The 27,858-nt window shown below is 40.2% G+C and overlaps 1 protein-coding gene across 1 annotated transcript in view; it reads right to left on the minus strand.

The window, feature by feature from the left end:
• Window positions 1–27,858, minus strand: part of LUZP2 (leucine zipper protein 2) — a 605,558-nt gene that overhangs the window by 222,351 nt on the left and 355,349 nt on the right. Inside the window, exon 5 of the mRNA XM_040408869.1 lies at window positions 25,456–25,518. Within this exon, the coding sequence (XP_040264803.1) occupies window positions 25,456–25,518 (63 nt within the window). The remainder of the gene's footprint in view (window positions 1–25,455; window positions 25,519–27,858) is intronic.

Here is a 27,858-nt window from a genome sequence, read left to right on the forward strand (position 1 = left end):
TTAATAAGGGATATCTCTGTCTGCTGGAGCTAGAGTTGCTTTTTGATAGTGGTTCTACACCCTATAGAGGCAAAAGGTGGTTTTCACGTAGGATGACTCTCTCTATGATATTGATATGCTCTAATGAGCCACATCGAAAGGGGTTACTGAGACAAACCCCATAAACTTTTGTCAGCAATGTGTAAATTGTTGAGCTTCTAAGACAAATTATTAGAAACCCTAGTTAGGTTTAATGGTAACTTTGAAGATAGTATACATACACCATATTGAGTACAAGAGGGCAGCCAGAGTCTTTGATATTGTTTCGCTTCCTTCTGTCTGCTGGAGGGAGAGTAGAGAGGGTTAAAAGAGTTGTCCTGCCAGATATTGTATATTGATGACATCCTCAGGATAGGTCATCAATATCTGATCCGCGGAGGTCTGACACCTGGCACCCCTGCCGATCAGCTTTTTGAAGTGGAGGCAATGCTCCTGCTTCCTCTTAATTACACTGCACATCATCTTGGCAGTGCAGTGTAATTACACTTGAGTACTTGTCATTACACTATGCCGTCGCTTCACAGGAGACAACACGTAGTGTAATGACTAGGAAGTGGTCCTCGCATAGAGTGTCACCTCCTCTTCAAACAGCTGATCAGCTGACCAGATATTGATGACCTATCCTGACGATAGGTCATCAATATATTTATCAGGACAACCGCTTAAATCTCATCAATAGTCCGTCCTGAGATTCAGCAGTATGACAGATATAAGAAGACCATGTTAGGCCTCAATCACATCTGCGTTCAGCTTTCAGTTCTTTTACTTCCTCAGAAGAACAGAATTTAAAAAAAAAGTTTTATGCCACATTTGTTTGAATACCTTATTCAAAAAGGAAAGGTATTTTTTGTCAATTTATTCTTACATTTCCAGGAGATGTAAGAGAGGAAAACCCCAACATAGAGTTCTAAGAAGAAATGCACCAGAATGCAAGTACTTACTAAGGGCTAATTCAGACGGCCGTATGTTTTGTTCCGCACAAAATGCGGTACGGGTGCAGACCCATTCATTTCAAGGGGGCCGCAAAAGATGCGGACAGCACACAGTGTGCTGTCCGTATCCGTTGTTCCGTTCCGCTCAAAAATATAGAGCATGTCCTATTCTTGTCCGGGGACAAGAATAGGCATTTTCTATGAGAGTGACGGCCATGTGCAGTCCGCAACTTGCAGAACGCACACTGGCCGGTATCCGTGCTTTGCGGATGGCAAAACATACGGCCATCTGAATGAGCCCTAAAACAGACATACCAGGATAGTTGACAGGTGCTCCTTACAATGAAAGATTACCTGCAAAGGTTCACAATTGAGCTTTACTAAAATGCTTTCTTCTATTTGCTTCTCCAAACTGAACATTTTCTAAAATTAAAATTCTGTTGACGGCCCTTGGCACAGTAAACCCTTCCTGGACTTGTAACATAAGAGTATTATTGCTTTACAGCCACAAGCAATACAGAACTTTGCAGTGAATAACCTGCTCAGTACATGATGTCTGCCAACTTCTATCAAAGAATTTGAAAAAGTAAACTGTAAAAATATTTAAAGCAAAGAAGTTCTACGGCCATTGGGAAATACTAAGCGCCAAGAGCCCCTGAAAGCTATATTTCATCAGTGACCTTTATAGATAACTTTGGAGATGTCTATGTACCGTATGAGGAGACCAGTCAGTAGCTTTACTGTCACCAAAGTGAGATAAGATACCGGGCTTCTTACTTTTCTGATACGGGCACCATGATATAGTATCTGTCTTCTAAAGCAGTGTTTCCCAACCAGTGTGCCTCCAGCTGTTGCAAAACTACAACTCCCAGCATGCCCGCACAGCCAAAGTCTGTCCGGGCATGCTGGGAGTTGTAGTTTTGCAACAGCTGGAGGCACACTGGTTGGGAAACACTGTTCTAAAGGATAAGTTAACACTTTATCTATCTATCTATCTATCTATCTATCTATCTATCTATCTATCTATCTATCTATCTATCATTATCTGTCTATCTATCTATCTATCTATCTATCTATCTATCTAAAATGACATTGTTTAAACCACATTTTTATTTTATTTATTTTTTTATATTTTTGTGATTTTTTTATTTTTCATTTTCTATGTCTCTAACAATATTTGTTTTAAAACCGTACTAAAATCCTGCGATCTTTAAAACTGGCCACTAGGCCTAAATTATCTCCAGACTCCCTGTTCGTTGAGAGCAGCCACATGGGCCATAGACACGATGGACGAGAGCTTTCCCTATTGACTCTGTGGCCTGTGTTGAGGTCAGGAGGCAGTAGATAAGCTGTGGTATCACCTAGTGTGAATGATGGATCCTGTCTTATCTGTACCCCAGGGTGGTGACCATCGTTGAGAATTAATAAATAGGGAAGGTATTTTGGATGTTTATTTTAAATACAGAACTTGTGTACCGAAAGAAATGAATAGGCATCAGGATCATAATTTTCATGATTGATTACTGAGACTATGAATATTCTTTTTTTATTTTATGTAAGAGATTACATGTTGTTTTTGTAGTGATAATAATTGGGTACATATGAGTAAGTCAAGTTTTGATTGGTTGGATGAAGCTACCAATATACTACCTATGATTAAGGTCACTGTGATGGCTGAAATGCGTAAGCAGTGGTGTTGTCTGTCTCACATAGATTTTTTTATATTTTTATGATTCTATTGGATGCTGTACTTTTTGCTTTTTTCCTGCCATGTGAATGTGCAAAAAAAAAGGAAAAATGCCAAGTGAAGGAGCCAGAAAGAGGTTAACCAACTCCTAAAATGCCCCCCCCCCCATATGCCCGGCCCCTCACACACAATTTACTTACCACTCTCCCAAGAACCTGTGTCCTTTCTGAAGCCCACAGAAAGGGGGCAGCCAATAGCAAGCAGTGATGAGGAGTAGCCTCCCTAGCATCACCCGCAATGCTAGGGAGGCTTATCCCCGTAACCGCTTGCCATTAGCTGACCCCCCCCCCCCGAAGCCAGATGTTTTCATCTGCATGACGGAAAGATGCAGCGGCGGCCGTGCGGGCTTCAGAAGCGATACCAGTGCCTGGGAGACAGAGGTAAGTACATTGTGTGTGACGGGCCTGGGCAAATTGGGGGGTGAGCATTTTAGGGGTCGGATAACCTCTTTAAATGTGACTTGAGAATATGCAACATATTTACTGTGAATTTCCAATGCTATCAGATGAGGAAAGTATTTGATTTAAAAATGATGCATTGCATTGTGCTATTTATGTTCATGTGCATGAAAATGTATAAAAATGTGTGGTGCCTTGTATTGCATCGTCATATATTGCATCTTACAAGCCCAACTTCTTGTACAGCGATGTCGGCGTGTATTCTAAATGCTTGACATTTATACAGTTTTACTTTAAGTAGCAAAAGACCCTTTAAGAACTGTCAGATTTCAGTGCCGGGAACAGTATGAGGCTCCTGTACAAAGCTTCACTTTAAAAGTCACCCAAGAAGTAAACCTCTCAGTGTCCTCGCTATGCCTGTGAGAAATGAAGGAACATTACTAATCCCCAGCAGGAGAAGAGATAACCTTAACAGTCGCCTGTTGGGCAGGGAAGTCTTAGTTCATGCTCAATGATATAGTTCCAGTTTACAGCATGTCTTTAAGGAAAATGCGGTGTAAGTTTTGACCACTGAATCTCACCGCCCAAAGGACTAATCAGTCAGCAGTGAAGAGAAACTACTCTTTACCGAACACCCTTCATTATAGAGGGACCTTCAGTTCACTGCTATTAATGCAGCCACAAACTACCTCAAGAGGATCTGTCATGTCCTCACAGAAATAAAACTGTAAAGCTTTTCAGCTGTATCTTTCATGTCTCCTGCCCTGTTTTTTTTGTCTTTTTTTTTCACTTAGCCTTGGTCGTCAGTTTCTCCAGAACTCCTGTGAACTCTGATGTGTCCATCAGAGTGTGAAATCAGGTTCTGCTTTGGTACAAATAATGGCCACATCAGGGTTTGTAGGAGGGCTGGAGAGTGACTACTCTGCCATCATGCACAGTGCTGAGACAAACAGGACCAACACCAAGTGTCAAGGTATGGGGAGCCATTATCTACCATGGCTGTTCCCATCTGGTATTTATACAAAGAACATTGACCAGCCTTTGGTATGTCCAGGACATTGTGGAACCAGTCCTACTGCCTTTTTTGACTCAGGAGACGTGTTGTTCCAACAAGATACCCCCTGATGAAGCATTAAGCGAAACGCGCGTCGGGAGAAGGGAGATACAGACTTCACTTATAAGTACATTTATGTGGTATGTAGAGATTTTGAAGGTTTGGAATACTATCCATCTGCAGTTTGGCACTTTATGTGATGATCTTATGATATCTTGTGCGGTGACCTTACATCTCTATTCATGTATGATTTATATGTCGGCATTGGTACTGTTTGTTATCTCCTGTATGGCAATTTGTTTGTCTCATGTGTAGTTGCACCACCAACGTATTTTAATTGTGTTTTATGTAATATGTATGAATAAAGATAATTTATTATTTCCGTTTTTATGGCCCGTTTTGGTGTTCGTTATTGGGGTAATATCCGGATGATATTGATCTTTTTCCCCCACATATATTGATGTTTATGTCCAGGACATTGTGGAACCAGTACTACCAGTGCCTTTTTTGACTCAGGAGACGTGATGTCCCAACAAGATAACACCTGCCCGTGCTACACAACCTGCTCTTCAGGGTATCCAGCAGTTCTGTGGGCCAGCTCAATTACCAGATCTCTCCCCCATTGAGAGAGCTAGGACTGGATGTGGTGACGGATCTCCTATGCGCAGCAGCCAACAACCACCTTGGCCAAGTTGAAAGAGATTGGAATGACATGTCACAGGAGGATATCCAGCATCTGTATGATTGTTACCATGCCAGAGTGGCAGCCTGTATGGCAGCAAGGGGAGATGCCACCCAGTATTAATGTGACCCTGCCTCATCATACACCCTGGTTGCAGAGCCCAAAACAAAGGGGGCACCACCTTGGTTGTGTGACTATTAACCAAGCACCAGTAACAGTTTATGCTTTATCAATCTCAACTCAATCACATTAAGTTTTCCAAGTGGGTATATACATATATATATATATATATATATATATATATATATATATATATATACACAAAATGGAACCATAACAAAAAAGAATTTGAATGGCTACTCTTGAGACGTGCATGTGGGCTGTCATGCGATTATTCATACCACAAGTAGGGGTGGTATAGCATATGGGCAACTGGTTTAGTCTAAGAGGGACTTAGTAGTTAAAGGGGCTGTCTCACTTCAGTGAGTGGCATTTATCATGTAGAGAAAGTTGATACAAAGCAATTACTAATGTATTGTGATTGTCCATATTGTCTCCTTTGCTGGATTCATTTTTCCATCACATTATACACGTCTCGTTTCCATGGTTACGATCACCCTGCAATCCGGCAGCGTTGGGTATGGTTTCACACAATAGGAAAAAGTACCAGCCTCTCTGGTGGTCGGGACCATGGGAGTGCACATAGACTGAGGTTTTTTCCTATAGTGTGCAAGCACGAAAACCACTGATGGATTTCAGGATGGTCGTAACCATGGAAACGGAGCAGTGTGCAATGTGATGGAAAAACGAATACAGCCAGCAAAGGAGGCAATATGGACAATCACAATACATTAGTAAGCGCCTTGTATTAACTTTCTCTACATGATAAATGCTATATGCTGAAGTGAGACAACCCCTTTAAGAGAGCCTTTCAACCTAAAAACAGATACTTAGGGGGGGGATTTATCAAACTGGTGTGAAGTAGAACTGGAAGAAGCTGTGGAAAAGGAAAGGAGGAATGTGATTGGTTGCTATGGGCAACTAAGCCAGTTCTACTTTACACCAGTTTGTCTATTGTACCTCATGTAAGGCCTGACAGCGGACACACTGCATTATTATTATAGCACACTATTGGGCTCTTTGATATTAATGAGAAAAGCATTAGAATTTTTTGGAAGTGCTGGGCAACTTTGTTTTTTTCTTTTTTTCTTTCTTTCTTTCTTTCTTTCTTTCTTTCTTTCTTTCTTTCTTTCTTTCTTTCTTTCTTTCTTTCTTTCTTTCTCACATCTTTCTCGCATCTTAGGCCCTATTCACATCAGCGTTCAGCCTTTCCGTTCTCTTGCTCCGTTATAGGAGCAGGAAAACGGAAAGGACGGATTCGGCTCATAACTGAGCCGAACGGAGCCTACGGACCTCATAGACCCCCATAGACTATAATGGGGTCCGTTAGGTTTCCGCTCAGAAGATGATTTTGAAAATCATCTTCTGAGCGGAAACCTAACGGACCCCATTATAGTCTATGGGGGTCTATGAGGTCCGTAGGCTCCGTTCGGCTCAGTTATGAGCCGAATCCGTCCTTTCCGTTTTCCTGCTCCTATAACGGAGCAAGAGAACGGAAAGGCTGAACGCTGATGTGAACATAGCCTTACTTACTATTTTCTTTCTTTCTCGCATCTTTCTTTCTTTCTTTTTTTCATTTTCCACCCCAATACTAATAATTTCACAACGTGTCTTTATCTACTGCGATATCATACGTGGCCGTGGATTCACAGAGTGCGGGAGATGAAAGCCGACCCTGATTACATTACAAGCCTGGATCGCATTCAGAGTATTACAGTTATTTACGTGTAAATACAAGTGCCCTTTATATCTCACAGCAGGGAAAATAACTTCAGACACAAAACATTTTCGAAAATGTAATCAATTTTCCATAGCTTTTTTTTTTGCCTCAGAGCCTCTAAACGGTGCCCAAAATACACTCAATTTACACTTCCTCCTGTGACAGCAAGAAGAGAGGGGAGGGGTGATGTTATCAGCCGCTGTTCAGCGTAAGCCAGCTGTGTTCCTCGGCTGTATGGAGCTTAGATATACTGTAGCACCTGCGAAGTCACGAGCATCAGATAAAATAAGCCAGCCGTGAATATTTAGCTAAGACACTGTAAATCTCATTCAGAGTGTTCCTCTAGGTAGGATATTGATTGATCTTGCTTAAGAAATAGCCTAGTGCATCCTGGCTGCGGGTTACTCTGTGCACTTGTTTAGGTTTGAATAGGATTATTGTACCCTCGGATCTTCTTGCTTTGTGTTCTAGTTTACCTGGACTGTTCGGAATATAAATCAGAGATGTAGTGTAAGCAAGATCCCAGTGGTAGAATAACATTTGATTTAAAGGGCACCTGTGCTTTTCTATGTTTGCGGAGCAATCATTGCAGGATCCTATGATAAAAATATTCTGTTCTTTGGGACTGAGTTTTTTTTTTTCAGAAACGTACGCTGAAATTATGCTGAAATACTGCACGTTTAAGTATTTTAGGAAAATGACTGCCCATATTGAGTAGGAGGTCCAGGCTTATTTTGAGTAAAGACATTTACAGCTGATTGGTCAATCGTGTGACCTCATATTCCTGCTGAGCTGCACCGAATCGGATTAGTCAGAGCCCTTCATGACCCTTTAGACTAGGGGTGTACGACCTTTGGGTGAGAGGTCACCTGTGTGAGGACATCCGGTTGGCTGATCACATGTCTATTCCATAAGAACAAGAAGAGGAGAAGGACACAGCCTGACAGACTCCACTTCTTTGTGGAGTGCAAATGTGGGAAAAGGAGAACCTCTTTTGATAGGTCGGAGCAGGGATAAACTGACAACCTAAAGTGGCCCTGGAAAAAAACAAAACCTAAACGTGGCCCCATTTTGTATGCTGGTCCAAATTGACAGATGGCAGGGAGAACACCAGTAGTCGGGACCAATAATACCACCAACAATACCCTAGTGTGGCACAAAATACATCCCCAAAAACTGTCACTGGCTGGACATGAGGAGGGTTCAGGAGGCCCACTGGGCATTGGCCCACTGGGAAGTTTCCCTGTAGGGTCTACGGACAGTTTGTCCATGGGTGGAGTCCTTGAAGTTGAACAAGAACCTATCAGACATTTTTGGTACATGGGTTTTCCCATGAGTAGTGTAAAAAATGAAAATACATAACCTAATACCTAATTTCTGTTCTAATAGATTTATTTCAAGCTGTCAGCTTAGGGGATGTATCGTTTCTCAGGGGGGTGTCCTTTCTGCTGCAGCAGGTGGCAATAGAAGGATGGAACTGAGCATGCTCTTTGGTCTCAGTGAGCAGGACAGAGAAATTAGAAAAAGAGCAAACAGCTGCTGGCGCTATACAGATACATTTCACTGAATAATTCAGAAGCTGTAATATATTTTTAATTACATGCAATTACAAAGGTATTCAGTACCAGGTGCTTGTATAATAACTAGTGTAGAGCAAAGTTAACAAATTGATTTTAATCCAAATTTCTGAAAAAAATTGATTTGTCACGAAGCCAAATTTCCTCATGCTTCTTGGTAACAAATCAATTTTTCCTGAAATAGCTGTAAAAAAAAAAACATACGCACCTCATCCATTCATAGAGGCTTCTGCGGCCATCTTGATTGAAAAAAACACGCCAAATCTCTTGTGCATTGGCCGGGCGCGGTAACATCATGACATCACCATGCCCAGCCAGTGTGATGACATGGTGACCTTATCAGATCGGCACACGCGAGATTTGGCGCGTTTTCTTCAATAAAGATGGCTGCGACAGCCTCTTTGCGAGCAAATGGATGAGGTGAGTAGGTCCTTTTTTGTTTTTAACCCCTGAAAGGCCTCAATGTGACTGTCAGATGCCGCAATCAGCATTGAATGCAGCATCTGAGGGGTTCAATGACAGGGGCAGCGTGATTGCCGTTGCCCTTCATTGCTCCCGCTATACAATGGAATGTGATTTGTGACAAAGTAATTCAGAACAAATAGAATTTCTTCGTGAACTTTGGCGAAGCAGCCAAATCGAGTTTTTGATTACTTCGCTCATCTATAGACTTGAAGAAAATTGCCCACTGGAAAAGTTAAAAGCTTACATTAAGAGCTATTTAGTGAAGTTTAGGAACTTAAAATATTTTTCTTATATACACATCCCTTTAAAAAAAATTATTAGGCCTCTTTCACATTTGCGTTTACCATCTCTGGCAGGTTGTTTCGGCAAGGAGCAGCCTGCTGGAGATGTCTGGATCTAGCACTGCCGGATGCTACCTGACACCCACCGGCAGGCTGATTCTCTGCATATTTGCCGGGTGGCAGCTGGATCTCTGTCAGTCCCCATTGTAGTGAATGGGGCTGAACGGCGATGCAGTAGCTTCTGGCACATCCAGAATGCAGAGAGAGAGAGAGAGCCAACCTGTCAGATCTCAAAGCGCTAGTGTGAAACTAGCCATATCAGCAGCTCTGAAAAAGAAATAATTTTTATTAATTTGCTCACTGATTTTTCAAGTGCCTTGAAGGTGGTCCCAATATGGTGACGTGCTCTCTGCCTAGAGCTGCATTACAACCTCTCCCTCTGTTCTGAGTGATGGCTGTAGTGTCCAACAAGAAGCACATTTCCTTCTGACTATGGTTAGTCTTTAGCAAGCCCCGCCCACCCAACCTGTGTTCCACCAAGCGTTCCACTGGGAGGAAGTACATCAGATCGCTCTGCCCCTCCCCTACAGTACACGGCCTGGTATCGTCCTGGGTCACGCCCCCCTATCCCGTGCGTTCCAGCACATGCGCTCCACTCGGGAGACTATAATTCACATGCCCATAGATCACATCTTACTGTATTACTGCTCCCATATGAAAATTCCATTTTAATAATACTGTCCTTGTATGGTGATTCAATTTTCGCCCTTTGGAACGCAGATTGCGTTCCACCGACCGGAAGTGACGATTTACCACTTCCGGTTACGGACAACATCGCGCCAAATTCGCAAACTGCCAGGAAATTGGTCTGTGTATATATATGCCTGGTATGTCAACAGCACTATTGTATTATACTTGCTCCTGATGAAGGGGAAACTTTGATCCCCGAAATGCGTTGAGCCATATACTAGAGGTGATTTGATCAGAAGCGCTGTTGCTTTGCTGCCATCATTCACTGTGACTCTACATACGATCCTGGCCGGGGGTGTATTCATCACAGGTGTTATGTGCTTATCTTGCTGACGGCCCCCCAGTGAAGTAAGTGCTTTACTGGATGTCACTCATCCATTTTAATCTCATGCTTTTAACCTTATGCTTTCAATCTTATGCTGCTGCTGTTGTTGGATGTTACCAGTCCACTTTTATCCACTTTGTGGTCACATATCATCACTCTTTATCTAATATACTAGCAATATCATAATCCTGTATAGTGGATAATCAATACCACTTTTTATTTCTTTTTATTTCATTTTATTTTATTTTTGATATACCCATATTCATTTATATACAGTTTTGACCTATTTACAGGTTTGACCTATGTACTATCTGAAACTTCCTGTTACACACTGATTTGTCTCCAGTACTAGGGTTGAGCGAACCCGAACTGTACGGTGTTCGGCACCTGAACCCGAACATTTCAGTAAAAGTTTGGGTTCGGTGTTCGGGTAATATTAATATAGCATCGGATCAGAGTTTTCTCCAATCCGATGGTATATTTTAACTTGAAGCGTCCCCATCACCATGGGAACACCTCTATGTTAGAATATACCATCGAATTTGAGTTAGATTGTGAAAACTCAGATCCGACAGTATATTCTAACACAGAGGCGTTCCCATAGTGATGGGGACGCTTCAAGTTAGAATATACAGAGAACTGTGGACATAACGGCCCACTGCTGCCTGGCAGCACCTGATCTCTTACAGGGGACTGGGATCTGCACAATTAACCCCTCAGGTGCCGAAACTGAGGGGTTAATTGTGCGGATCTCAGCCCCCTGTAAGAGATCGGGTGCTGCCAGGCAGCAGGGGCCAGACCCCCCTCCCTCCCCAGTATTAAAATCATTGGTGGCCAGTGCGGCCCCCCCACCCCTATTAAAATCATTGGTGGTTTGTGCGGCCCCTCCCATTAAAATCATTGGTGTCCAGTGCAGCCTCCCCTCTCCACCCCACCCCTAATTAAAATCATTGGTGGCTAGTGCGGACCCCCCACCCCCTATTAAAATCATTGGTGGCTAGTGCCACGATCGTGAAAACTCAGATCTGAAAAATCGAATACTATTATTTTCCGTTATAACCATGTTATAATGAAAACTAATAAAGTGAAGTTCGGGTCCTTATTGACTTCAATGGGGTTCGGGTCCAAGTTTGGATCAAGTTCGGGTCCCGAACCCGAACTTTTTTTTAAAGTTCGGCCGAACTCCCCGAACCCGAACATCTAGGTGTTCGCTCAACTCTATCCAGTACCTTTTTTGCTACATTGTCTGTCCTAATCCTCTCTGTGTTTGTACCACTACACCACTGGGACAGTACTCTTTCTACCTACCCTTAGCTTGGATTGACGCTTTCTCAATTTTCTCCCCTTCCCCCACCCCTTGGTCAGTTGAACCCCTTTCAACTCACCTTCTTCTTTGTGTATCTCATGACTATGGTTAGGGTAAGTCCTACTTGCACAAAAATGTGTGACTTCTTGTGTGGGAGGAGCAGGGCCACTAATCTAAGGCAGCATTTAGCTATCATACATTTCAGTTTGTGGCACACATGTAGCCCCCAAATAAACCTCCTAATTCATTTGACATATCTTATTTCAACATTTAGGGTTTGGAACCACTGTAATAACTGAGCATATTTGACTTGGATGTACTCATGACATTATTCTGGTAGTTCCCTGGTGTTTACCCTTTAACCCATATACAGGGATCTAGACTTTGCTGCAGGGAAACCACCAGGCCACTACCTCCTGAAGTAGTCTCTGGTTGACAGCTGACCTATGAGGGTCAAGAGACACCAATGCAGAGCACCAAGGGGTCAGGCTAAACTATAGACAGGCCAAGGTCAAGCAGACAGAGTATGTTCAATGCTATAAACACTCAGAGGTCAGGGCAGGCAGCTCAGGGTCATTAAGGAAATATGGCAGAAGTCAGGTAAGGCCAATGGTCACATTCAGAAAACAGGCAGAATTCAATACACAGGCAAAAAAACACAATCAGCACATCTTTGCAAGAAACTAACAGACTAGAACCTATTGCTCAGCACCTTTTCATTGGAGGAGGTGCCTAAGCCACCCCAAAGTGGCCAGCCATTGGCTGGTGACAGAGTGCATGTGCTTGTACTTCATGAGCCAAGAAGTAGAGCAAGAAAGGTTGAACCTGCAAGCAGTCCACTTCCTATGTGGGGGACAGAGGTATCCCAGAAGCTGGGCCACTGGGAAGAAAAGGAGAGCAAGTTGGAGCAGGTGGGCAAAGCACAGTAACGTGTATTAAACACTGGTCTTAATAAATTCACTTTTTGTTGACCAATCTGTGCCATACATATATAATCTAATGAACAGAAGCTGATTGCTGTAGGCAATGACCAGTGATGAGCGGCAGGGGCAATATTTGAATTTGCCATATTTTGCGAATATTTGGGTGAATATTTGTCATATATTTGCGAATTCATGATCTCGTCATTATTTTCTTGATTTAGAAAATCGTCAATCTGAAGATTTGCGCTTAAAATTGGCAAAACGAAAATTTGCGATACAAAAATTCTAAATCAACACTACTCCTTAACCCCTTAGTGACCACCCATACGCGTTTTTACGGCGGTCACTAAGGGGCCTTAGGCTGGGCCGCCGCGTTTTTACGGTGGCCCAGTCCAAGCGCTGCACGGCTCCCCCGTGCAGCGGGGAGCGCGGACCCGGACTGTTTAACCCTTTACATGCCGGGCGCAATGGCGCCCGCTGCATGTAAAGTGGTGACAGAGGGAGCGGACTCCCTCTGTCTCCCATCAGCACCCCGGAAATGCGATCACAGGGTGCTGATGTGTTGGGAAGCTTACCTTGCTTCCGATCAGGTCCCCAAGCCTGTCTTCAGTTATCTCCAGCAGGCTGTGCCTCTCTGGCGCAGCCTGCTGGTCAATGTTTGAATAGCATTGCTATTGAAATGCAATGCAATGCATTTTAAAAGCAATCAAAATACAGTATATTATAGTCCCCTTGTGGGACTATTAAGTAGTAAAAAAAATAGAAAAAAAATACACATTTATTAAATAAAAAAAATTCCATAAAATAAAAAAATATGCTTTTTTTCCCATTGAAAATACGCTTTTCAATGAAAATAATTGCAAAAAGAAAATATCCCCCATATGTTTGGTATTTCCGCGTCCGTAACGACCGGGACTACATAAATATTACATAAATTATCCCCTATGGTGAACGCCGTAAAAAAAAAAATAATACAGAATTTCGAATTTATTCTTAGTTTCCACCGAAAAAAACGTAATAACAAGCGATCAAAAAGCGGCATTTACTCCAAAATTATACCAATGAAAAATACAAGTCGTCTTTCAAAAATCAAGCCCTCACACCATTCCATATAAAAAATAAAAAAAGTTATGGGTCTTGTGAAGTGGCAATGCAAAATCATTTTTTTGGTTAATAAAAGGGGTTTTATTGCAAAAAAAGTTGTAAAACATAAACAAAATTATAAGTATTTAGTATCACTGTAATCGTACTGACACAGAGAATAAATATATTATGTTATTTGTACCGAAAAATGAACGCCATAAAATGTATAATGTAAAAACGCAGTGGCAGTATTGCTATTTTTCCCCCTCTCCCTCCCAGAAAAAGTTAATAAAAGTTAATCAGAAAGTTATGTGTACCCCAAAATGGCGCCATTAAAAACTACAACTTGTCTCGTAAAAAAAAGCCCTCATAAAGCTATATAGACGAAAAGATAAAAAAGTTATAGCTCTTGGAACGAGACCATGAAAAAAGGAAGAAGAACGCTTGGTCATAAAGGCCCAAACAGGCTTGGTCACTAAGGGGTTAAGTCAAAGATATTGCAGCCTTCTCATTGACCCACAATGCACTGCAAGAAGCAGTGAGGGATTATGGGTACTGATGAAAAAAAATATAGAATATTCGCAATTACGAAGATATAGCACCATATTCTAGATATTCGCGAATTCTCGAAGTGCCATTATTCACGATAAAAATTTGCAATTAGAATATTCACGATCAACACTAGCAATGACCCATGACGGCAGTCTGGAATTGAAAACCAGTAGTCTATTAAATGAAATATATGATCTGCTAAACCTCAGTCTATGAAATGTACTCTAAAATGCCATTGAGAATTCCTTACAAAGAATATAGAATCTCTTCTTCTATTGTCCCTGAGCAAAACCAAGTTGCTGTACAAACATTTCATGCCATGCACAATTTTCAGCCGTGTGCAAATGCTATAACTTCATAAACTATCACTTTACTACCTCGGTGCAATGTGTTCTCCCTCAACTACACAAGTGGTGATAAACTTATGTAATGCTAGGTCAGATGCTATACAAGTCATAAACATGAGCAATGCCAAAGGTATTGATGTCGAGTAATGTAAAATTCATGGTGTACAAAGGGAGATGCTCCTTTTTTATTGTGTCTGCTTATTCATAGTAGCAAAGTGGTCTCTAGGGTCTGAAAACCATACACTTCTTTATCAGATTTTGCTAGGAATTTTTCATGTCCATAAATTGTAACTACTGTATTTTTCGCTTTGTAAGACGCACCTGATGACAAGACGCACCTAGGTCTTTGAGGAGGAAAATAAGAAAAAATATATTTTTATCCAAAAGGTGTGCTTTTGGTGGGTTTTGAACTAATGGTGGTCTGTGAAACTGTTATGGGGGGGGGATCTGTGGCTGATGTATTGTTATGGGGGTTCTGTGGATGACACACTGTTATGGGGGATCTGTGGATGACTCACTGTTATGGGGGATCTGTGGATGACTCACTGTTATGGGGGATCTGTGGATGATGAACTGTTATGGGGGATCTGTGGATGACACTGTTATTGGGATCTGTGGGTCACACCCTGATATGGGGATATCTGTGGATGACGCACTGTTATGAGGAATATCTGTGGATGGCGCACTGTTATGGGGAATATCTGTGGATGACGCACTGTTATGGGGGATATATGTGGATGATGCACTGTTATGGGCGATGTGTGGATGATACACTGCTATGGGGGATGTGTGGATGATACACTGCTATGGGGGATGTGTGGATGACACTGTTATGGGGGATGTGTGGATGACACTGTTATGGGGGTATCTGTGGATTACACACATATAGCATCATATGCTGGTCCCTCTCATGGCCCTATGTGACACAGTATTACATTATTAATGTGTCCCCTCCTCTCCCTGTGTTAATTGTGATCCCATTACACTGGGCCCCACTCACAACAGTCTTTATATATAAAGTTTATTTATTTAATGCTCAAGCAGTGGCTCCCTCTTTGTTAAACTACCGTAATCATCTTTAGTAGTACTCACTAGCTCACTCAAAGCAGCGGTCACTAAAGTCAGTCACGCTCCTGCCAGCTTCATTAATCAAATTGGAGAGGCATGACCGAGTGAGTGATGTTAGGCTGCTGGCCTGACCGCTGCTTTGAGTGAGCTAATGAGTACTTCTACAGACGATTATGGTAGTTTAACAAAGAGGGAGCCACTGCTTGAGCATTAAATAGACCTTACATATAAAGACTACTGTGAGCGGGGCCTGGTGTAATGAAGTACAGTGACTGCACCGGGCCCAGCCGCGAGTGCGACTGCCGGTCTATAGCCCCTACTCCCACCCCGCTTACTGTAACTGATACATCGCAGGCCGCGCTGTACAGCATAGCGGCCGGCGATGTATCAGTGTCAGCCAAGAAAAAATTGCACCATTCGCTTTATAATATGCACTGCATTTCCCGGGGGGGGGGGGGGGTCTTATTTTTATATTAAAAAATTTATGAATTCCAAAGGTCACAAAGGAATCTGGTAGATTTAGGCCTAGTTCACAGTTTTGTAATTTGGTCAGTGGTTTGCATCAGTGATTGTGATCTAAAACCAGGAGTGGAACTTATACAGAAATAAGGTATAATGGAAAAATTTGCAACTGTTTTTGTGTATTTGACATACATCTGGTTTTGGCTCACACAGTCAATGATGAAAATCACTGACCAAAACACTGAAATGTGAACTAGACCTTTGGGAGAGTTTAAATAAATTCTACTGCAGTAAAGCTCTTAAAGTGACCCTCCAGTCCAAGCCTAAACTTTAAATATATATGACATATGTATAGTCAGACTTGGTGCCCTCTGATCCTCTCATGCTGTCTCTGTATTTCCACTCACGATCTTGCTGTATTTCTTCCAAGATGGCCACCACTATTGCAGGCTTTCTCGTCAATGAACAGTGTAGAAAAGTTTAAGACATGTCAACCCCCTCAATGCTTTGGATAGACAGCGTCTATATAATTGGCACTTGTCTATCTAAGGGTGGAGGTGGGAATATGTCTTGGGCTGGAAGGTCTCTGTGAATATTTACATATGATATATTTTTGTATAGCATAATGTGTACCAATGTGCTGAGGGTGTTGCCACACGGGCAGCAATGACAGGGTCACAACGAAGTCAAGAACAGCATGATTGTTAATTGACTGCATTATTTTGCCAGGAAATAACTGTTTTAACTGTTTTTTAGCAATAAATAAAAAACTGCAGCAGTTTCATGCCAATGTCGCAATATCATCCAAATGGTGATATGGTTTTTGACTGTATCACTTTTCACCACCACTGAATTTCCAAATTGTCGGTGGCTCAACTAGATGGACAGGTCTCTCCCTGTACACAATCAGGGAGAGACCTGGCTATCACGCCAAGCCAGAAGTGCAGAACCTGGTGGGGAGCTGCCCATGCAACTCTTCTCCCTGTTCCTGGCTACTTTTTAGGAAAGTGTTCACATCAGTTTCTCCCCCCCCCCCATTTAACCTATACACATGATGCATATGTAAAATGGTTGCCTCAGGTGACTGTCATACAGGAGGAAAATTTGCTTCTACCTCATTTATTTATTTATTCATTCATTCCTTCTTCTTCATCAGCTTTTGCAGGATAATAGACTTCACTTGATGGACATATGTTAAAGATGAGCAAACTTCTTTAAATTGTCAGATTTTTCAAAAAAATCTATTAGACCCAAATCAAATGCTCTGAAACGTAGTATATAGCAGTCTCTGGTCTCCTAAGATCATATTTTTCCTCAAAAAGTTCAGAAAACATATATGAGTTAAGAGAGAGAGAGATAATACTCCACTGGAAGTGAGACACGCAACCCAACTATTCTTCCAAAAGGATAATAGTACTGAGTGTCCCAGTATTATATTTCTTTTTATAAAATAACAAGAGTACTAGGAGTCTTTAAAAAAAATAATAATAATATCCTGGTTAGCTAAGTGGCTTTAGAGGTACTCCTGTGGGTGTCCTTTCTCATTAGGGAGACCAACAAGTATGCATAAGGAGTTTTATAGTCCAGCCAATGCTGCTCTGCATTTTTTTTTAAATGTATGTGCAAAATTTAGTATCTTAGATCTGCTGGCTCGGCGTTCTTTCATTTTTAGAAGGAAAGCTAATTTGAATATCTTTAACAGAAACCCAATAGTATGCAAATTAGCTTGCCTTCCACAAAAAAAGGGATGCCAGCAGATGCTAAATATTGCATATAAGGCAAAGCAGTGTTGGATGGACTACAGTACTCAGCATGCATATTTGTTGGTCTACCTAATGAAAAAGAACACCCCATGCCAATCAGCTAAACAGGGCAGTTTTCTCTTGAAGTGTTCAGTGCTCTTGTCCCTTATGACCTCTTGTGACTCTTGTGACCTTGAAATGAATCAAAAGAAATGTAGAACACAATTCAAATTGGTTGAATCAATTTGCTTCATCTTTACATACATGTTTTGTAAACTTTGTTACTATGTACTTTTTTGCTAGTCTCAGCTTTGCAGGATATAAAAGTGTAGAGTGCTACTTGTGGTTATAGTAAATCTACTGACTGAGCTCCACATTCAAAGACTTCTCTCCAAATTTCTAAAAAAATTTCACCAATAGATCAATAGATAGACATGTAAGGTACCATAATTAATTTGAATGAGATCAATTGAACATAAATTGGACTTGTAAATTAGATCATGAGGAGACTGTTGGATTCTGTGCATAAATATATAATCATATGTGAAGCTTTCTAGAGCTCGCTCTTGACTAAAATGAAAAGTAAACTCCTCCAGTGAACTGGCTGAAATTGAATTGTAAACCAAATCTGACATTTATGAGTATTAGGTTTACATTGATTTATCAGGATTGATTGCAAAAATGTAAATCATGGCAAAATATGCTTCTTCAATATTAAAGCCATGACTCTGAGATTATATTAGATATGAATGACCTGAATGTCATTGGGCCTAGACGTGAAGTTGATGAATTCATGTTCCCTAAATGGAATCATTAATGAACATTTCAGGTTGTGGAATTAGAAAAGTTCTTAAGAGTGATTCATGAAAGTACATGAGATGGCTAAGTAGACTAACAACAAAGAAGGACAATAGGACAAACAAATGGACATTGTCTCCCTCTCTCTCTCCCTCCCTCTCTCTCTTTCTCTCTCACGCCATTATAATGCAAACCATAACCTAAAATATTTGAGAATTTTGAAAACTTCCATTACTTTTGCATATATGGAATGGCAATATAGCATAAAAGCTTACACATGTGGATGCATGCTATATATCCACATGAATAATAAAATAATAATGATAATATAAATAATTACAATAAACCATATGTGAACCCTTTTTACTTCATTCTTTTCCTGTGTGGATTTGAGTGGGAGTTACTCATGTAATGAGATATGCTGAAAATTGTCTAGAAGTACAAATGAAGTAATAAATAAACAAAGCCATCAATCCCATAGATATTTATTCAACTTTGGAAAATAACAGTTATCACTTAGAATTAAATACTACTACTACTACTACTACTACTACTACTACTACTACTACTACTACTACTACTACTACAACTACTATAACTGCTACTACTACTACTACTAATAATAATAATAATAATAATAATAATGCAACTGTGTAGCTGTAAAATGCTGATAATAACAGACATGAATGAATTTCTTGAGGTTCATGTGGGTCCAATTCTAAGGAATCAGTTAGAAGGTTTGCTATAATACAAGTTAATGTGACCAAAATCAAAACTGCCCAACTGGTCTAAAATTGTGTGTGTGACACTCTGAAGTCTCCATGGGCTCATATGTTTTCAAGCTATTTAAAGGGACACTGACAGGCCCAATAAGCATATTTAGGTATATATATGACAGTACAGGTCTTATCAAGTGTATTAAAATCATCTAATTATCCCCCCTGTCCACCTTATAAATACCGAAAACTAAAGTTTTCTAACCTGCTCGTCTCGTCTCCAATCTGCCCAAGGGGCGGCGTTTCATCTCAAAATGCGCCCAGCCAGCCGCTCCCAACTGCCGTTCTGAAGCCCCGCCAAGCTCATCAATATTCACTTCGCTGGGCAGCGGCTACAACTCTCCCCGACTCAAGATCCTGCGCATGGCCAATTCAATCCTCTGGGCACATCCTCCGTCTAATGACCCGGCCGGGGTCACATCGCGCCTGCGTACAGACAGTCTGCGTCTTAGAGGCCGCTGCAGCCTCTGCTTTATGCGCATGCGCCGGGCACTTGAGTCGGGGAGAGTTGTAGCCGCCGCCCAGCGAAGTGAATATTGATGAGCTGGGCGGGGGTTCAGAACGGCAGTTGGGAGCGGCTGGCTGGGCGCATTTTGAGATGAAACGCCGCCCCTTGGGCAGATTGGAGACGAGACAAGCAGGTTATAAAACTTTAGTTTTCGGTATTTATAAGGTGGACAGGGGGGATACTTAGATGATTTTAATACACTTGATAAGACCTATACTGTCATATATATACCTAAATATGCTTATTGGGCCTGTCAGTGTCCCTTTAATGCAAAGACATTATTAGCAAAGTTCACAAAATTATGCCTTATTGGGCCAGATGCCTGCTGTTGTTTATACACACACACACACACACACACACACACACAGGAGTATTGGAAAAAGCAGTTGCTTATTCTGTATCAGCAGTCCAAAAAATATCAAAATACTCTTATTGTACATGTATTAACTGTAGAAAATTTGCACTCGTTTTTTTGGGGGGGAAAGTAACAATTTGACAACCGCTATGGTCAAAATATACCTAGTTGCGACACAGTAAAAAACACTTAGTTGTGACACAGTAAAGTACACTTATTAACTGTAGAAAATTAGCAACAATTTTCTTGGGTAAAAAGTGCAATATTACAGTGTCCAGCACAAATATGATGCTTACAATATAATATGCAAGTAGTTTTGTACATATATTTTTTTTATTCAATTAATTGGGCTTTCTCCTGCACATAATGCAACACTATTGACTTTTTAAAAACTGATCTGCAGTGCCGTCTATGTATGTGAACGTTCAAACTCTGTAACACAGAATAAACTAGCACATCCTATCCTGTCCCTAGTGCTAAAACTTGTCTTTCTATCAAGTAATTCAATCTATCTCACTAAATATATCTTCTGAATCTGCAATACTGTCCCTGATAATAACTATAATTTTAAAACTTTTTCTGTGTACAATTGAAGGGGATTAATGCACACATCAGTAGAGTTGAGCAAATTGATTTTGAAATTTTAAAATTTAACCCAATTTGTTTTAACCATTTAAAGGAGAACTGTCTCATTCTCACAGCACTACAACAGGTTATATAACAAGTAAACATTTTCTGGAAATTCATTCAGCCATCAGATTTAATTCAGGTCTAATTAAATTTGACCCAAATCAAAAGTGTTTCAAAAGGTTCAAAAATGATCTCTTTTATGTAGCAGATGCCTTCTTATCTGTAACATCTGACTTATAAAAAGTTTTAATAGAATCCAAATTTCTTGGCAATCTGTAACAAATTTAATTTGTTTAGAATTGTTTTTCTTATCTCTAGTTATAATTTTATAAAACGTAATATTGTTAAACTTATTACATTGAATTATACAGTAATTAAATGATTGCTTAAAAATTGCAGGGAATTATTATCCACACACCAGTTCACTATTATTTTAGGGGCAGTTTCCCTTAAACAGGAAAACCATTGTCCACACACCCTATTAGGGTGACAACAAAGAGGAGCTTGGGACCCAGCCTTTTTCTATGTGAAATAACACATAGACACTCTAAGATTGGCTGTGTGTTACATGGACAGCCATTAAGTAGGTATACAGCACCTTGGAATTAATAACACTAAACCTGTTATGTTTTGCTGACCACAAAAGGGATTAATCTCATCTAATCTAATCTATAGAAATATGATTGTAATAAGTAATATCCCTGTAGATACTTTTTTTTTTTTTTAAAGACTTCTCAGCTGAGGTGTAAAATATGCTTCAAGTATAATATGCTTTGAAAAATATACCTTTGAACTTTGATTTTATGTTTTGTATTTTGCTAATCCTAAAATTATGTAATTTAGGATCTCTTTTAGTTAAATTGAACTGTGAATTTAATTATTAAACTATTAAATGGACCTTACTGTACCACTCGGTGGACTATTCCAGCTTCTTACTAACATAGAGACAGTAGAAGATGGTGAAGGGGGAGTGGGAAAACATGTGGCTGGCTACAAACATAGTTATGCATAGAAGCTGTATATACAAAATGGTAGATTTATTTGTCTAATCAAAAATCTTTTGCAAACTTGTTTACCTTTGTTTGTTTTAGAAGCATTGGAACAAAAAAAGGTGGAAGCCATATCTGGCTATTCATTTCCACTGTAGTGGTTACTGTAGCATTGTGGCTACTGTGCATGAACCACTAAAGTGAAAGCTGTTGGAACGTGAATGAACTCCACTATAATGCACATATGACCTTAGAGGACGAATGGAAAGAGATCATCTTCAAGAAGAAAGATTGGAGAAGGAAGAACTTTTTAAGCCATAGTTTAATTTGCAAGACTCTTTTTCTTCTGTTGAAAGATTGAGTAGAGAGCCCCAGTTTTTCTGAAATCTACTAAAACTGCCATATAGCACTGACTTAGAAAAACTATAACATATACTAGAAAAACTATAAGTAATAGAACAAATCCATCATTGTAGGGTTTTTTCAGGATGAACGATGAATTGTTCTTTGCCTTAGACCTGGCAAAAGAAGACTTTGTAATGTACCTGGTCACGTGATGTCAATTGCAGAAATTCAACAGAAATAATCCTGTCTTTTTTTCCAGTCCCTTTTGCCATTTCACATGCTTGCCACTTGTTATATCCCAGTATGCAGCAAGGCCAAGAGAACAGGAAAGGCAAACCCCAAAAATTGCTTGTAAACAGGAAGCAAATGAAAGGCAGTGATACTGTAATTCTCAGGGAAGCTATAAAATTATGAAAAAAAGTATTTGGGGGCTTTGTAGAAGGGTTTAACATGCCAAGAGACCTTTTATTAAACATTTAAATGGTATTAGAAATGCCATTTATCATTATGCAAAAAAGGAAGTTCAAATGATGCCAAGCAAATTATGTTCCCAGATGTCAGTGAGACTTCGCTGAGGTTGTTTGTCAGCTATAGTATCCTTGGCAAGGCATTTTATTCATGCCTATTATTTATTCACTTTGTTTTGTACCTTCTTTTTTTTATTGCATAACTCCTGCAAGACAATGCAATTTTCAGTTTTTTTTTTTTTCTCCCTGCCTTCCTGGAGCTATAACTTTTTTATTTTCCCATTCACATAGGGCTTGATCTTTGCAGGACTTTCTTTTCCGGCCTGCATAATAGAAACCCGATGGAACCGTTATGCTTGCCCATAGACCTTTATTATGACAGATCAAAACGGAATGCCTCTAAAGGCTTCCATTTTGAATTAGTATAATGGAAAGAAATAACGGAATTCATAACGCTGATGTGAACCTACCCTTACTCTTTCTTATGTGACTATTTAATATTACATTACATAAAAATGTGTCCTTTCTTTGCATTGCCATATTTTGATCCCCATAGCTTTTTAGTTATGTATATAGAGCAAATTTTTTACAGGGTGGTCTGTAGTTTTTACTGATACTATTTTGAAGTGTCTATGGCTTTTTAATCAGGTTTCATTCACTTTTTTCTTGGTAGGTGAAATGGTGAAAAAAGGCAAATTGGCCTGCTGTTGATTTATTTTTATTATGAAGAAAGGGGGTGATTTGAATTTTAGGATTTATTTTTTATTTTTAAACCTTGTTTTACTTCACTTATGCTTATATAAAAGTTTTTTTCTGGGAGTCTTACACTGATGATCGGTGAGGGTCTGACTACAGGGACTTCTGCCGATCAGCTGTTTGAGAAGGCAGTGGCACTCATAGTAGTGCCGCGACATTCTCTCAGCCTTCCATAGGGCATGTGACGTCATGTTCATTGGTCACATGGCCTAGGGGCAGCTGAGCCCGAGCTGAGATGCAATACCAATTATGGCCACTATACAATGACATCAGATACTTAAAACTCCTGGAAAACACCTTTAAGTCCCCCTGTTAAGTCTCCCTGCAATTGTTAGATTGCTTCTTCCATAGACTGAAATTACTATTGAAGTCTATGGAAGATTCCTATTTTCCTATGGAGCTCTGTCTGTTTAGGCAGCTTGAGCGCTGCTCAGATGCTGTGGTCATAATTGATTGCATCCGAATGGTTAAATATCTGTGGTTGGCGTTCTTGCCAATCAATGACATTAGCTCAGAGTGTCCGCTGTTTAAAACAATAGAAACCTGGAAGCCACGGTGCCACTATACGTGTACTGTTAGAGGTCAGGCAAGTGGCTAAAATTTCTAAAATGGTCATATATTATTTATTTGTTCCTGATCATAGGATCAGTTCTCAATTAAGTAATGTATTGTTTTTTTTCTTTTATATATAAAAAATTGTGTTAAAATAGATATTTTTGTACCATATCCTGTATAGATTGGTTTAAATATTTACAGTGGAATCATCATACAAAATTGCTCCACACATTTCTCAGCACAGTACTGAGATTGCCATAACATCAATGTTTCCAATGGGGACTCAGAATTTCATTTTGTTGTTTTAGGCCAATTAGGGTCAAATTCATTTTGACCAAAGTAATCTATGAGAGGTGAACATGCAAACTTGGCATCCTCAGGCCAATTTCAGCCACATTTTTTGTCCATATTGCAGTCACTTAACCTTGACCTCTCACAATTCTATTAAACCAACCTTAGACCAATAAAACTATGGGTTGCCTGAACAGTACAACTGTCTGAAAGCAACTTCAAACCAAGCGACCTTGGATTCCCATTGCTACAAGGCAACTGTGCTAATCAACGAGTCACCGTGTTGTCTAACCCAGGGCTATGCATTTCCACAATCATTTTCAACTAAAGGATAGAAAGTATACAAATAGTGTTGAGTGAATCGAGCTTCAGATCTAAAGTCGATTCGCTCCAAACTTTGTTTTAATGCTGTGGGTTCCAGCGAGGCAAAGTGAGTTATCATCGAAGTCTCGTATAATAACTTTGGGTTTTGATTTTTAAACTTCAAAACCATTTTAAAACATTGATCTAAAGTCGTCTCGGTATAAGACGAAATTGGATCCATGTTTTAAAATGATTTTAAAGCTTAAGAATCAAATCCCAAAGTTATTTACCGAAGTCCCGCGAGACTTCACTGGTAACTGACTTCACCTCACTGGAGCCCATACATTTAAATGCTGTATGGAGATGAATCTCCATACAGCATTCAAACTAAGTTTTGACCAAAGCGGATTTGGATCTATCATCCGAAGCTCGCTTCGCTCAACACTAAGGCCTTGAGAACACAGCTGAATTATGGATTTGTCTTTTATGGCATAACATATATGTTCCTAAAAGAAATAAATAGAAACGCATCATGTGTTACAGTTGTTGTATGCTACATTTAAAAGACAAGGGGCCGTTCATCTTTGGATGTTACGCTCACAGCACAACACCTTGTCAGGCTTGGATAACAGTATAAACCGCTACTGCAGGCTTTCTGTTCAGGTTCGGTCCGGCCTGAAGTTACATTGAAGATACACAGGGAAATGAAGGACAGACAGTGCTGCAGGATACCATACACAAATGGATCAATGATGAATACTTTATTAGTTGTTGAACAACACGTTTCGGGGACAGACTGTCCCCTTTGTCAGGTTCGTAAACAACATCTTTATGAACCTGACAAAGGGGACAGCCCGTCTCCAAAACGTGTTATTCCATAACTAATAAAATATTTATCAGCGATCAGTTTGAGAATGGTATCCTGCAGCACCGCCTGTCCTTCATTTGCCTGCGTCTCTTCAATAAAATATGTTAATAGACAGCTATAAAGCTATATAGCTGTGTAATTCATTAACCACTTCCCAGAGGCAATAAGTCACATCACATTTACTCAATGATAAGTAAATTAAACAAAATAATCTTTCTGGTATAAGGTGTATTTACTGTACCTCATTCTGTAGATCCCTGATCATTTTACTTTTACGTTCCATTTCCGTTTTTATAAAATTTATCTGGAAAAAATATACATTCAGTCAATATGGAAAATCTGAAACCAGATCTTCAGCGATTACACAGAACTTTTTAAATCAAAATCTATTCAAGTTGAAAACCAAATGAAAATATCTGAGCCTGCAGCCCATATTTTTAATCGCTGGAACGTAGCTCTAGAGAATGGTCAACAAATAGCTAAAAGTCCAATAGCTCTCTCATGCATTACAAAAAATAAAAAATAAAACATTTTTCAAGGCAGAACGAAAATGTTAGGAATACAAATTTACATTTGCAACAAATCATAAAAGCTATTTACAATACGCAATGCTTTGTTTTGCTTAAAAATATGTCTAGAATAAAATAAAAAAACTATTTCCTATTATTTCTGTTTACAATACATCTCTTTTGCAGTCTTAGATGTTCCAGGGTAACAGACTCGAAACTACATCTACTGTAGGTTAATACATTTATTTTTGCATTCTGATCATGCGGGTATGTGTTACGCCATGTAATAAGAGATAGTTTGCATCTCTGTTTCATTTTCCGTTCTTCTGATCTGTCAAAAGAACTGGAGAGAAAAAACAAAAAAACAGGGGCCCTGTTGCACATTTGGCATCCATTTAGGACATTTACGTCAGAGATTTAATTTTTTTTTTTTGGGGGGGGGGGGGAATCTTCATGCAGGACTTTTTTTTCTGTCTAAAAAATGGATCTCAGATACAAATGACTCCAACAGATGCCAAATGTGCAACAGGAGCCGTTTTTCTTTTTTATAGGCTCCTTTTTGCTTTTCCTTTTGTTCTGGTGGATCAGAAGAACAGAAAGTGAAACAAAGATGTGAACTCTCCCTAAGGCTGAGTTCAAACTTCAGTTATTAGATCAGTTATTTCCATCACTTATTGGAAGCCAAAACCAGGTGTGGGTCAAAAACAAAGAACAGGTGAAAATCTTTCCATTATACCTCTGTGTAGGCTTCACTGCTGGTTTTTGGCTCACAGATCTGATCAAGAAACTGAAGTGTGAACTTAGCCTAAGGCCTCCGCAAAAAACGGATCCGCTAAAAATATGGATGACGTCCGTGTGCATTCTGTATTTTGTGGAACAGAAGAGCTGGACCCTAATAGAACAGCACTCTCCTTGTATGTAATGCGGACAATAATAGGACATATTTTTGCGGAGTGGAAAGATGGACATACGAAAACGGAATGCACACGGAGTAACTTCCGTTTTTTTTGTGGACCCATTGAAAGGAATAGCTGATAATATGGTCTGAAAAAAAAACGGAATGGACACGGAAAGAATATACGTTCTTGTGCATGAGGCCTAACTCACATGCAGTAGGGCAGGGAGCAGTTTTTAGTCTGTAAACATGGAAATACATAGGTATGCATTGGAGCTGTGGGCATAAAAGACATATCTCTCAACTAGTGTTGATCGAGCATGCTTGGCCGAACACTAGTTCGGCTCGAGCATCTCGATGCTCGGTACATGGCGATGTTCGGCCGAATACCGCATGTGCTAGAGCGTAATGCTCGAGTCTGTCTCCTCCCCGCTTGTTTGTTGGCTGCTACGAAGCCAATAAACGTGCAGGTAAGTGCTGCCCTTCACTGTAATGCCGTAGCCATGTTGGTTACTGGCATTACAGTGATTGGCTGGCCAGAACCCGTCATTTGGCGCTATATAGCACTCGATGACACGTGTTCGGCTCAGTGTTAGTCAGGGAGAGCTGTGCTGAAGAAGGGAAAGATAGTGTAGGGAGTGAAATTCTTTTGGGGGAAGTTGAAAAACTTGCCAGAGTCCTTTTTAGGACTATTGTTGTGTGTGGCAGCAGCAATATATATTTTTAGCATAACCTGCGCTAAATTGCTAAAACTTTACAGACCCAAAAATAATTTTAAGGACTGTTGTGTGTGGCAGCAATATCTATTTTTAGCGCTTCCTGCGCTAAACAGCATGCAATAGTTAGGCCGCTGCAGACAGCGACATTATCTGCGCTACATCTTCTGTGTAACGTGTGCGCATCCCAAAAATATCTGTTACATCCAGTGTACTTTTTCCATAGACAGTGTCTGCTGCGGACAGTGACATTAGCTGTGCTACATCTCCTGTGTAATGTGTGCACATCCAAAAAATATCAGTGACATCCAGTTTACTTTTTCCATAGACGGTGTCCGGTGCGGACAGTGATATTACCTGGGATACATCTCCTATGTAACGTTTCCACATCCAAAATACCTGTGACATTCCCTGTAATGTTATATTACCCGCTGCTGACATCAGCAATAGTTAGGCTGCTGGAGACAGCGACATTATCTGCGCTACATCTCCTGTGTAACATGTGCGCATCCCAAAAATATCTG

This window comes from Bufo bufo, chromosome 10 (assembly GCF_905171765.1).
Source record: "Bufo bufo chromosome 10, aBufBuf1.1, whole genome shotgun sequence".
In the NCBI taxonomy this organism is placed as follows: Eukaryota; Metazoa; Chordata; class Amphibia; order Anura; family Bufonidae; genus Bufo; species Bufo bufo.